At 41.0% G+C, this 14,217-nt stretch overlaps 1 protein-coding gene across 1 annotated transcript in view; it reads left to right on the forward strand.

Moving 5' to 3' along the window:
• Positions 1–14,217, forward strand: part of VWA8 (von Willebrand factor A domain containing 8) — a 298,398-nt gene that overhangs the window by 201,690 nt on the left and 82,491 nt on the right. Inside the window, exons 29-35 of the mRNA XM_080917170.1 lie at positions 595–794; positions 4,379–4,489; positions 5,565–5,629; positions 6,038–6,163; positions 7,334–7,443; positions 8,082–8,236; positions 12,142–12,337. Of these exons, the coding sequence (XP_080773296.1) occupies positions 595–794; positions 4,379–4,489; positions 5,565–5,629; positions 6,038–6,163; positions 7,334–7,443; positions 8,082–8,236; positions 12,142–12,337 (963 nt within the window). The remainder of the gene's footprint in view (positions 1–594; positions 795–4,378; positions 4,490–5,564; positions 5,630–6,037; positions 6,164–7,333; positions 7,444–8,081; positions 8,237–12,141; positions 12,338–14,217) is intronic.

Here is a 14,217-nt window from a genome sequence, read left to right on the forward strand (position 1 = left end):
ATAATTAGAACTAATTTCCCCTAACAACCCCACAAAATGCTGTTGTGGACCCCACATAGGCATTGCTAGGTTGGTGTGCTGATGTTTCTTATTACAGTCATAGCACAAAGTACAGCATACCCAGGCATGTGCTGAAAATAGAAGGGGAGAAGAGAAAGCAGAAACACTGGATCTGAGGAGGGAGGCTGGGTGAGGCCTGGAGCCTCTTCCCATCACTGAGCCTTCAGGGTTACAGGTAGAGGGTGGCAGCGATTGGCTTCAGGTAGTGGAACATTGAAATAACAATGGTTTAACAGAGGGAAGCACCGGGCCACAAGCTTTTTCTACCATACAGTGACAGCTATCCTGACATCATGAATTGTCAGCATCTAATGGAGTTATCATGGGTCATTGTGGAATTTTGGGGGAGCCCAAATTGGTGCTGCTTCACTACACGGGTGTCACTGTGCACATTTAGGGTAGGCACGAAGCTTTTCAGCCTGATAAACCTGAAGTCCATGTGCCGGGGTTTCACCCTCTGTTCAGGTGCTAGAGCCTGGCCAGGCAAAGAACTCTTCACAAACAGCACAATGACTGCTTTTGTTTTCATTTCAGAAAACGGAGAGCATACTCTGTATGTGGCTGCGTGCAATCCCATCTCCTTGTACTTCATGAATATGGCTGGAGAAAATGGCTTCTTCGTGGACTTATTTGACGTCTTCCCAAGGATGGCCAGTGGAGCCTGGCGGCCCATTGTTACAGTAGCACCACTGGGAAGTCCGCTCAGGGGCCAAGTTGTTCTGCATGAGGAGCAGGTAAGCACACTAGGCACTCACGGGTTAAGAAACTGTCAGTCTCTTCAAAGAGACAGACAGAAAACTAGTGATCCAACAATTAGGCTGTGTAGAAGCGGGTGATGTCAGTACGGTGGGGATGAAGTAAGTCAGGAGGGTGATGGGTCTAAAAGAGTGCCAAGTTATCTCCTCTGAGGAGATACCACGTTATCTGAGCTCTGACTGACATTCTTCAGAGATAACCACAGAATCCACTGAATGCTGTGCACTAGGATCCTTCTATGTCTAGTAATGCCCAACTTCTATCCACCATGTTTATAGATTAGTAAATGAAGGTCTCACTAATGAAAAGTGCAGATGCCAAGCCCCCATCAGGCTGAAAGTAATTGCAAACAGATGACACAGATCAGAAGATGGTTTGTGCTTCACTTAGTGGAAATTCTAAAGGACTCATTAATCTGTACTGTAACCAATAGAAAGCGGTCTGGTTTTGTGTGCCTGTCTTCTACCTAACCTCTACCAGGTGTTGCAGGAGGCATAGTACTGATTTTACAGTTCCTGTGCCTACTGCTGAGAGTACTGTAAGAAACAGCAAAGATGGCTCAGGAGCACTTACAACTCTTGCAGAGGACCCAGTTTTCTGACACAGCCGTTCACAGTTACCTGTAACTCTGGTTCCAGGAGATCCAGTATCCTCTTCTGACCTCTACAGACTATAACATGAGCATTATACACATAAACATGTACAAGTACACACATACATAACCATAAAAGCAGTAAATAAGTAAATAATCCTTTCTGTAAAAAGGGATAAGTTATCTTTATTCTCAGTTTATAATCTGGTCCAGGATAGACAACAAGAGAAATAAAGCACTAGTTATATTCTGCCCTGTCCTAGAGTGTGGGCGTGAGAGTGGGGATGCAAGTTACAATAAGGCCATTGGGGCGGCTGAGTGGCTAATGGAGGTCAACGGGAATGGAGTAGAAACCTGGACAGAGTGTAGGCGAAGGGGATGATAAGTTCTGAACCCCAGAGGCTAGAACTTCCCTCCTCCTTTTTAAAGCTTGCATGAGTGAGTGGGCGTAGAGGTGAGGGAGAGGAGGTGGAGGGCAGCGGAAGGTTCTAGGCCCTGAGAGTAAAAGGGGATGTGTCTGGTAGGAAAGGAGGTCATCAGTTACTGTGTTGTCAGTGAGGAATGACAGAGTAAAGGGGCCAGTTAAGACCTTCCCACAGGGAGCCATCAAAAATATTGGTGTTTTGAAGGAGGGTGAAGGTCACAAGTGATTGACCCTAGATGCATTTTGACAGTGAAGCTGGCAGGGTTTCCTAACAGAACAGGCATGTGGAGTAAGAGTTCCAGGACAGCCCCAGAGCTACTCAGTGAGACCCTGCCTCAAACAAACATGAAGACCAAGTCAGTCCTCGTCCCATAAAAGAGCTCCACAACCAGAAGACTCCACCATAGAGAGTACCTGTCGGGGTGATTTTAAATTTAATAAGCTAATCAAGTTTGAACGAGACTCAAAACTGGAAGTATTTATTCAAGCAGCTCCCCCAGATTTTCAGCTTGTCACATTAACAGAAATTTACACATACAAATTCTGTACAACTATCAGTTTTTGGATGCCCAGCTCATGTTTTATTTCTCAAAAGACCCAATTGTTTGGCAACATTGTAGACTAATGTTTTGTTTAGTGACTTTCATCAAGGAAATCAGGTTTTCATTGTAGAGCCGTTCTTCTTCCACAGCCGGTGCCTTGCCTCTAGGCATTCCCAGACCCTGTCTGACTTCTGCATCCTGAGTGACATTTGAGGTGTCCGTATGCTTCCTCGAGCTGCCCCTCCTCTCCCTCCTCACAGAGGTTATTCCAGTTGACTGTTTTATGAAACGGTGCGGTCAGGCTGGGGGGTGGTGCTCACCTTTAATCCCAGCACTCTAGAGATAGAGGCAGGTGGATCTCTGATTTTGAGGCCAGCCTGGTCTACAAAGCAAGTTTCAGGATAGCCAGGGATAGATAGAGAAACCCTGTCTTGGGGGCTGGGGGGTGGCTGGGGCAATTGAGCTAGTGGTATAAACATGTTGGGCTGCCCTCAGGTCCTTCTTCCTAATTTTCGTAGAACTGAAGATGGAGTTGAAAGGGACGCAGTGCAGCACAAATAAATCTGGCTCTTATCATTTTAAAATAAAGCTGTGCTGTAACTGCATTCTCCTGGTTAGTTGGAAAGTTGCTCAAAAATTCCTTGCTAAAATAAAATCTTAAGTGAGGACAGGAAAACTAAAAATAACGGCCTTGCCCTGCCCCTGTCCCAAGGGCTTCTTCAGTATATCTGCTCAGCCTTTAGTGTTTCAGACTTGGGCACAGAGGTCATCCAGAGGTTACTCTTCTCCCAGTCAGATACAAACACAACAAAATGGCTCAGTTGCTCCTCCACCCTGCCCCCACGTCAAGCAGTGCCAAAGCCACAGTTTCTTGTACTCATGTGTGACGTGAGATTCTATTTTTAAGCACAGGCAGAATATATCATTAGTCATTTACAGAAGGAACCCATTAACATCTAAAAGGATGCAGCCACGGAGCTCCTTCAGGCTGCCAAGTGTCGGTGGAACCCATTCTCAGCCCACGGGCTGTGGACACATGTGCTAGGAAGTGTGTGCGTGTGTGTGTGTGTGTGTGTGTGTGTGTGTGTGTGTGTGTTGTCGTCTGTGTGTGTCTATGCAAGTCTGTCTGTCTGTATCACTTAGCATACGGTGCGCTGGTCACGTATGCCCAGTTAGGAGGATACAGTTAGAACCTAGAAAAGGAAAGGAAATGGGGATTACACTGAGTTCTCGGTTTAATCATCTGCCCGTTCTTTATTTTTAAGGAAGAACACTTTATTGTAGGGCTTCCTTTAATCACAGATTGCCCAAGAGCTAAGGATTTATGACAGTTGTTTGTATTTATCATGCAAGAAACATTTTCTCTATTAACACCTACTCAAAAAGAATTTAACCTAGGACAGAGAACTTGTAAATTTTTAACTTGCTTTTATGTTTCCTTTTTAAATTATTTCTCATGTGTATGTATGTGTCAAGACCATAAGATGATGTCAAGTGTCCTTTTTGGCTTCTCTCTACCTTATATTATATTGAAGCAGAGCCTCTCACATGAACCCAGAGCACAGATTCACTAACAGAAAATAAGAACAATGTTAAAGGTTATCTTTGTTATTCTTTTTAAATATTTGATTATTTTATGTGTGTGTAAGAGAATGACAGAAACAGAGACAGACAGTTCCTGCATGTAGGTATATATACCATGTGTGCGCTTGGTACTTATGGAGGCCAGATGTGGGTGCTGGGTTCCCTGTAACTGCAAACCACAAGGTCCTCTGCGAGCATCCAGACTGCAAGTGCTGAACCATCTCTCCACCTCCAAGTGTCATGCTCACTTCTTGACTATATAATAAACAGAAGGATAGAGCAGCCATCTTTGATTTTAAAACAACCTTCAAAGAAAAGGTTACATAATCTTTCTTCTGAGGTTCCTAGTCACTGCTGTTTTTATTGTGGTTGGGAGCAGGGGAGTTGTCTTCAATTTCATGCTGTTTTCTTTATTTCCAGAGTAACGTCATTCTCTTGCTTGACACCACTGGCCATGCCATCCGCCGTCTCATCATTCCCACAGAAGAGTTTGCAGCTAAGAAGTCTTCCTGGTGGAACAAGGAAGAAGGTGTAAGGGACACCAGATTCACCAAGCAAATTGATTGCCAGGAATTTTCCCAACCACACAACAACAGAAACTAGAAGACACAGAAGAGTTATTAAGCAATTTTAGATTCTGACATGTGTAGTTAGATGTGCAGCTAAATAGCAGGAGGTCCCGTTAGTATCCAGCATATCAATGTGAAGATTGCCAGGACATTAGAGCTATGGAATGTGATACTCATAACAAATTCTTAGACATGCTGTCAATTATTGTCCAATTACATAGTGATATTTTGAATTTATATGTTAATATCTTAAGTACAGCTACTGATTTACCTCTATCAGATACATGCTTCAATTTATTAACTAAATTAAGCAAACCATGTAGCCTCACACGAGGAAAATTTTTTTCTGCATTTAGTTATAAAATAAAGCTTGTTCAGTGCTTTACAGATAAGCATACATAGTTCATAAAAGACTGAAGAAGTATTTTTAAGTCTCATAACTGAATTAAGAGCAAAAGGAACAAAGTATTTTCTGTTTGCTTATATTATAATATAAATTCCACAATTAACCAGTAATTAGCACCCTTTTTAAACAAGTATTTTGCACTTTTTAAAAGATTCATTTTTATGTGTTGGGTGTTTTAGTTACATATATATCTGTGCATCATGTAAGTGCCTGGTACAGAGTCCAGAAGAGGATGTTGAGTCCCTAGGAACTGCAGTTACAGATGGCAGAGAGCTAGCACATAGATGGTGGGAACTGAACCTAGGTTCTCTGCAAGCGTACCAGATACTCTTAGTTTCTGAGCCATTCTCCAGCCCCATTTGGTACTATTTAAAAATTATTCTGAAGAAGTTTTAGTAGCTTAATGATAAACTGCTTGCCTACCAAGCACAAGACCCTGAGTGCAAGCTTCATTACTCAGAACAAAACCCACAAAATGCTTAAAGAGCTTTAAAATATAACGTGCAGCATATTTTAAAATATAGGTTAATCCATGTTCCCTTATAAATGCTTCTCTGTCAGTGATTTAGATCATGCATTACTGGAGTAGTTAAGAGATCATTCATGTGTTTGTTTGTTTTGTTTTCTCTAGGAAACTTACAGAATGTGTAAAGAATTTTCACACAAAAACTGGGTAGTATTCTACAGACAAAGAGGGTAAGCTCTTCACTGTAGAAGATTTAAGCAAGAATTCTTATTTTGTTCATTCTGTTACCTGATATAATTATGTTCACTTAGTATAAAACTAACAAAATAATAATGAAATCTTATTCTGAAAATAACCCTCCAAAAGTTAAAGAACTCTGAGAAACAGGCATAAGAAGTGATACTGTGATTATATAACATAGTCCAAGCTATACGACAGGTCTCACTTCTTGTTACTTTCTCTCATGCCTACCCTGGCATATTGAGAAATCTGTATACCAGTTTTCTAAAATAACATGTTCCTTTATTATTGCTTAGTCTAAGAAAATGCTTGTCTTTGGGTTGTATATTATATCATAGCATGATTACATTATGTTATCCTCATCACTTCCTTTCAGATACAATGTTCTTCTTTTTCAGGAATAGCTTGACTGTCCTGGATGTCTTAGAAGGACGAACTCATATCATCTCACTTCCCATCAACCTCAAGACAGTGTTCCTTGTAGCAGAGGACAAATGGCTTCTTGTGGAAAACGAAACAAATCAGTGGGTAAACCTAGTGTGCAAAGAACCAGCCTCGTCTACCATTGCTCTCCCTTAACTTTTTATGTTTCTGTGCTTGTCGGCCTTTCTAAGTAAGATTTAGAAGAACACAGTGAGAAAAAGTTAAAGTATATTCTGTATCTCTTTTCAGAGTATAACATGGAAATTAACAATTAAAAAATGATGACTTTTATGAATGACCCACTTGTGTTTGCAGTTTTCCTACTAGCACATTGAACATTCATTGTGTTCTTGCCAAACTCAAGCTGCTACAAAGCAACCCTTTTATTGTCTTTCCTAAGACGCAAACCCGCCATCCTAGAGATGTTGCCGTTTTGTCACAGGACCCACTTAGACATTCCTTCTTTTCGTCTCATGTACTTATGGGTATAGTTATGGTAATGTCTGCTAAGTCCCTCCTTGGGTCACACAGTTTCTATGAAAGGCAGTATTCTGTACCTGCCTTATAAAGAATACATAGTGGGTTTCAAGATCATCTTCTTTATGTGCTACATTCACTAGCTAAGTGCAGACTCTTTCTGCTGATAAGTGAAGTGCCTTCCAGGAAACAGTATCTGGCTATAGTAGATCTATGTTTTAGAAATCTTAAAAGCAAATAAAAACTTGGGCAGTTATAGTCACAAGCACTTCAGTTTCTCAGCTGGCCACAAATCCAAGGCCATACTCTTATCTGCTGCCTGTGACCCAAGACTCATATCCAGAGGGAGCTCCATTTCTAGACGTGGCAGTGCACATCTAAAATCCTAGCACTCAGAATATAGAGGCAGGAAAATAACAAGTTCATGGCTAGCCTGAATTAATAATTGATTCCAATATCAATACTCTGTCTCAAATTACATCCACAAGAACAAAAAGAAGAAGAAAAGGGAAGGGTGGGACTCAATGGTAGTAAGGGTCAGAACTGTGCCTGTCTTGAATAGGAATTTTTTTAATTTGCATTTACTATATTATCATTTGATATTTCTCTTTACAGTATTGTTGAGAAGGTTTTTAGCAATTTGTGATGAAATGTTTAAGGTACAAAATTATGCTCAGGGGCTTTGAGAGGAAAAAAATTTAATTTTTCTTGGTCTGTTCTAATTATTGTTAGAAAAGGAAAACATTTAAGATAAAATAGATTTAAATTAAGTTAGGCTTCTTGTTTGTTGACAGGAAGTATCTATTGACTAAGCCTGCACACATCGGTTCTGAGGATACTGGGGCCTGTCAGTTGTATATGTTGAAAGAAGAGCTGCCTACCACAGGATTTGGGGTCACACAAGGTAAATATTGTGTTCCCTGTGCTTGCTGATGTGTACATGTGCATGTTTATATATACACTGCCCTCCATACTGATAGGGGAATAGAAGCATCAGCCTATGTGATACTTACACCAAACCAAACAATTTAGACACTGTGCCGGAAGTAGGAAATCAGACTCTTCCACCTACAAATCTTCATCAGGAAGCCACGCCTTGAAACTCTGTATAAGATTTGATTAACTGTTGAATGGCTTGTTTGTCTGTTTCATTTGTTACTTACTATAGTTAGGTCCCAAGTCTAGCCTGGGTTAGCATCTTTTACCCCTACGGGCTGCCATCTTATCAGAACTTCTGCTCCATTCATCACAGTTTGCCAATCCTGGCCAGGTTCAAGAAGATGGCTGCTGCTGCCAAGTGTCAGGTTGCATAAATGTGTGGACTTACTTTGGGAAGACATTTTGATGATGAAAACCATTTCTCAGACAAAGGCTAGCAGGTGTAGTTTAAAATATTTTTAAAAGACAAAACAAAACAAAAACCTGTCCTTTGTTGTTTGAGTTGTCGAGAATGAAATCTTGCAAAACAAGAATAAGAGCAATAATGATTCCTGGAATGTATTAGGCTTATATCATGTCTAAGATATACCTGGCATTTTTCAGAAACAGAGTTCTACATACCTCATAAAATTTCAAGTGATCAACTGTCATCTGAAAACCTAACCTCAGCTGTGGGCCAGAAGATTGTCTCTCCTAACCGTGTTCTCTCGGATGAAAAGAGTCATGCGACCATAGTTGTTGGCTTCCCAGACCTCATGGTAAATACCAACCTCTGAAACTGAGTGAACTTGAATGAGCATTTCTCCTCAGGAAAGCCTGGCGCATCTAAGCCTGTCTGAAGAAGAGTAACTGAGTAATACTGTGGTAAACATTTCAGTCAAGCCTGCATTTGAAATCAGCCACCAAAACCATGTTCTACATTTATATATAGCTTCAGTACTTTAAAAATAGCGTTAAAAATGTGGTGTGATAGAATTTCGTAAGGAAGACAGTTTTTTTTTCTGCCCCTGGGAGTTCATGTGAGCACAGCACTTTACATATTAATGGTGACTTTCTTATCACCTGGTCCTAACTGTGTGCTCATGGACTGGCAAGAAGAACAAGCAGAGACTGAGCAAAGGGCCATGTCTTCCAGGGTTATAGAAGATGATTCTTAAATGGCTTTAAGTAGAAGTAGTCTTTATCTTCCCCCAGTGGAGATGGAAGGGATGAGAAAGAAAGATTATTCCAAGACAAGTTGCAATCTGATAGCCTAAGACGTAGCCCTGTGTGTTGTGATTAGACATGCAATTTAAATAATTCCATTTGCCTCCAAGGTGAGCTGATAAAACCTGCTGAAGATAAAAATTCGGATCTACCTGATGCACCAATCTCATGTGCTTCTATGTTTTAGCTTAATTAACAATCGGGAGAGTACTTAAGATATAAAACATTTGAAATCCAAAACTGATAGCATGGATAATATGTGCCTTAGAACTTTGACATTAGCTCCACTAATTGTTGAGTGACGAGGGTTTGCTCGCACGCTGTGTAACTCGTGGTGCAGAGTGCTGTTGCTGTGTGGTGTCTGCAGCTTCACTGATGGATGATGGAGCCACGCCGATGAGCTTTCTGCCACCTTTGCTGCTTAGCTAGAAAAATAATTGAGCTTTTCTGTGGAAATAGAACTGTCTAAAGATTGATCTCACCACTTTACTCTGGTTGAAGATATCAGTGTTAAAATACAGTGCTACCATGAGAAAGGTAGAAGGCAAAGGCTGTGTATAAGCCGTTTATGTTAGCCTGTAGAACACTTCCTAGACCACAAGGTAGTAACCTTATTAAAGCCATCCTCTGGCACTTGGTACCCACTGTGGAGGAGATGCCCAGTTAAAATGCAAGTGAAAGGTCAGCATTCCAAGCAAGTGTACTTCTCAGGCCCAATACAACGGTAACTCACTGTACTACTCTAAGCCTGTTCATCCCAATCGCTCTTTTATTTTTACAATAATTCTATAGACTTTCACACATGAAAACACAGGAAGAGATTAGACCTCGCATTCTTCCTCCCACAAAGATTTTAATAATAGACCTAGTGCTTCAGCTCACATGTGATTAACCCTGTATCCTTTACCAGATCGCCTCCCTGCTTGTATGTGAGTTTGTATTTCTTCATAAAGTTCCACAAGAAAGGATATGTCATTCTTTATTAGTTTTTGATGTAGTTAGCAAAATCAATAAATTATTATAAACTTACATTACTTTCTTACCCTAACAGCAAGTAGTTATTTTTAAAATCTACAGGAAATAACATTACCAGTGATGATCATTATGGGCATTCATTTTGTTATCAAGAGTAAGAATAAAAAGCAGGTATGGCAGCACACCCCTATGATCCCTGTACTGAGGCAGAAGAACTGTAATTGTAAGACTAGACTGTGCTAGCAAGATCTTACCTCAAAACAGACATTAACAGAATACCAAAATACCCACTACCTCTACCTCAGCCAAATACTGTACTATCTTAGACATGGAACAAAAAAAAATTGATAATTATTCTGCCTCAAAACTTAGGTCTATAAAAGACACCATTAAAGGGATGACAAGACAATGTATAGACTAAGAGAAAGCATTTATAAACTACATCTCTACATATAACATATACTACATATAACACAAGGTTTATATTCAGAACACTTGAGATTCATGACGTTCAAACTAGGCATGGTTGCACACACCTTTAATCTCAGACATAGGCAGATAGGTCTCTGTGAGTTCAAGACCAGCCCGGTCTACAGAGTGAGTTCCAGGACAGCCAGGGCTGTTCTATAGGGGGGGAAAAAAACTATCTCACCAAACAAAACAACTACAACAAAAAGTCCATGAAGTTCAAGGCTAAGAAAACAACCAATTGTTAACATTTCCAAACAGTAAGTTGGTGTGAATAATGCATGAGAGTCTGGGTGGAGTAAGGTCAGTACTGTGCCACGGGAGTCAGACATGATGACTACACGTCCCTGTGCTGAGGGGAGCTCAGGACAGTATCTATGAATGGGTCCAAGCAGGAAATGCAGGCTTCAGAGATAAGCCTACTGGCAGAGGTGAGAGATTGGTCACATATCATGTATTTCAGGAGGAAACTAAATATTGTGAGGATAATGAACTATACCAAAGATAGATGAATGATGTATTAATGACAAAATAAAAATAGATTCCTCACAGTCAGGAAAGGGAATTGCAGATTCTTGAAAGAGTGAAGCCTGTGATGTTGGGCTGGAATTCCATGTATTTGTGTTGTAGTTTCCAATATATTTAAGTAGATATAAAAACAAGATAAATAGGAAGTGTGGAAACATGGGCAAAAGTCATGAAATATACTTGGTCAAAGAAGATACAGGGGTAGAAAATAAGTATGTGAAAAATTCTCCCAGTTGTTACCCATTATCCATTAGTAAGAAACTTGAACCCACGAAGAGATGCTACTTCATAACCATTAGAATAAAAATATGGACAACATGGAGCATAGAGTACTGAGTACCTAGTACCCAGTGCGAAGGAAGCCACAGGCCAGTGCTTCTCCTGTAGCCTTGTGGAATAGCGAAGCATGAGCGCTTTGCCTGCCCTCTTTCACGGCTGGGTAGAAGCAGTTAGCCAAGGCTGGGGGTGTGCCGTGGCTCAGGGTATAGGACACACAGTAGAATAGAGTGCAGTGTCCATAAACAGTTAAGGTAGACTGCGTTTCATGCCAGCAAGTCCATGGATGGTGGAGTAGTGTTTGGACAGCACGCAGTCCAAGAGAAAAGGTACGCATGAGTCCCTGCCGCACCATGTGAAGGACAGCGCATTCCTTATGAGTTCTGGACTTAAATGCAAAGATAACACCTTAAAACTTGTAGAGAAAACAGAGGACAAAGATAGTTTATAATCTTGGGAAGGATAAATACATGAAGTAAAACAATGATAGAAGAAAACCCCACAAAATTCCAGAAGAGCTAAATCTGGACAAGACACAGACATGTGGCCAGAAGGGACACCCCAAGAGCTTTAAAAGCCCCAGCATGTATTGTACTATATGTGACTAGTACAGGGACAAATGTTAATGCTACTGGTTTAGATTCTAGATTACCTTTAGAGCTCACTCGTGTGCACGTGCGTGTGCGTGCGTGTGTGCGTGCGTGCGTGCGTGCGTGCGTGCGTGTGTGTGTGTGTGTGTGTGTGTGTGTGTCTGTGTGTGTGTGTGTATGCGCTGTGACATTTGGACATTGGAGGACAGCTTTCCAGAAGCTGCTCTATACACCCTGAGAGTCTCAGACATCAAGCTCAGATTGCCAGGTTTGGCAACAGCACCCTTAACCCACCAATTCTCCTGCTCAAGTTGTATTATTTTTAAAATAACTATACTGCTATATTCCCTCTTTTCAATTATAATTTACTTAAAAATAGAAAGTTAAGTATTTTATACCTGCATAGACAATTACAGTTATTAGTTAAACATACATCTATTGCGCCATGGTTTTTTTAAAAAAGGATTAGGGAATATCTTATATTTATGCCTATGAATCTAAGTTAGCACTGGCACTAGCCTAAAGGGTGGATAGTCTAAGCATTGTGGTGAATGTAAGGTGTGAGATTTAGCATGTTTCTCCTTTTTATTCTCTTTTCTTTTAACTTATATTTTTTTCAGTCACCCAGTGAAGTTTATTCCTGGAAGAGGGCTTTATCTTTGGGGAAACCAAGTGTCACCAATACGACAATCTATACCGGGAAGCGGACAAATGTTACCCCAAGGCACAACAACTGCGTGACTCTCACACACACTAATCAGGTGGTGAGGATTCTGCCTGCAGGAGAAGTCCCTCTGAAAGACATCTACCCAAAAGGTGCGGAGCCATTTCATCTTGCCAAGATGGTTTAAAGGCAGCTCTTGTAGGGAGATGGTTAATTTATCACTGGGAGATGGTTGATTTATCACTGGCATTTTCTACTCACAAGTGTGGACCACCCTGATGGCTAACGTAGCTAAAATCACCTGTGTGTTGGAAGGTTGGTGACACCTCCCCACGGTCACTACCTGTAGGCTCTGTAGTGTTCATCTTTGTTCACACTGCATCGGCTTCCGAGCGTGTGTGTGGAATCTGTGTGTGGGTTGCTTTAGCACCAGTCCCAGTCCCCTCATGGAGATGACTGTGTAAGAAATACATTACCAATCATTTCTGTGCCCATCCATTCACCTTCACACCCCATGTTATTATTACCTTGCTTTTCATTTAACTTGTGTTCAAACTTGGGTGTAAGGAGAGACAGTAAATAAGCTGTGGTCACTGACTGGTGGTCTGAGGGGTGCAGAGCTGTGCCAGGCTCCCCCGTGAGAGCTCTAGAACTCTCCTTTCAGATCACACTGCCATTCAGCATCGCCGCTGTAAGACCCATCGTTTGCATAGTGGGAGCTGCTGTTCTGTACTTGTATTTGTTGTATTAGTGTGGTCTTTCCAGATATAATAATGAAGCGGTAAATTGTTAATCCACTGGTGGCGGGCGCTTCCCAATACCACCCGCCAAAATGTTCTGCATTCTCAAAAAAGACACACATACACAGCCTTATATTTTAAATACTCAAGCATCTCAATGGCTGGGCACTTCCAAACCACCCCTCGGCTAGTGCACTCTCCCCTTCCTGAATTATTTCTTTCTAAAATTCATGTTCTATCTCTGCTACCCCAGACCCAGTTGGGGAAGTGGCCCCTGGGAGGGACCCTCCGTGCAGACCTGCAGGTTCCCATATGATTTCAGGAGCTAAATTAACACAAATAACATTAGAAGCAATTCACAACATAATGCTAAATGTATTGTAACTGTTACTGAGTTTGAAAGACTCGTTCAAATGATTAAACTTTGAATTTGTTCTTTCCAAACTGAAACTCATGGAAAATAATCAACTTTTCATTAAAATATTTTGCATGTTAGATGCAGCAGTTGAATGATGTGGCAGCCGCAGTATATGGCAGCACTACTAGAGTAGGAAGATATATATTGTAATCATATATACTGTATATAATAGTGTGTGTGTGTGTGTGTGTGTACAAACAAGGTGATCTATAAACACAAGAGCAGCTTATGGCCTAGTTGATGCCAGTTAAGTGATTCCTGAATGATATGTATGAAATGAAGGAATTATGACAGGAGAAGGGGGGCCAAGTGAGAAATGTGGAAACTGGGTAGACACTTTCCACCACAGCACAGTGCTCTTCTGTCTTCATAGAGACACAGGACCCCCTGACTCCCCTCCTTTATCCATCTTGTCCCTGCAGTACAACTCAGCATCACATCCAGGATGCACTCAAGTGCGGGCACGGCCCCCACAGAATTACCGCTTCTATTTCTTCTCCTTACCTCCATCAGTGATGGTTTGAACATTCGCACTTCTGATTAAAGACAGTACATTTCACTGTTTTTACTGCATTGTTTTCTACAATTGATGAATACAAACATTTGCTTAGCCGTCATCACAGTTAGTAAAGAAATACCTTCCTGACCTACGACAAATAACTAGTCACCCTCTCCAGCTTCCTCCAGTCCCTACTGATCTAATTTCTGTCCTTACAGATTTGTCTTTAACATGATGCTATACTAATGGATTTTTATAAATGCAATCCTTGAATATGGCTTCTTTCACTTAATAATGTCTTCAAGAATCATTTATGTTTTGTGTCTGTCCTAGTTTGGCTTTCTATTACTGTGGCAAAACATCATGATCAAAAAC

The sequence above is a fragment of the Micromys minutus genome (assembly GCF_963924665.1).
Source record: "Micromys minutus genome assembly, chromosome: 5".
Taxonomy (NCBI): Eukaryota; Metazoa; Chordata; class Mammalia; order Rodentia; family Muridae; genus Micromys; species Micromys minutus.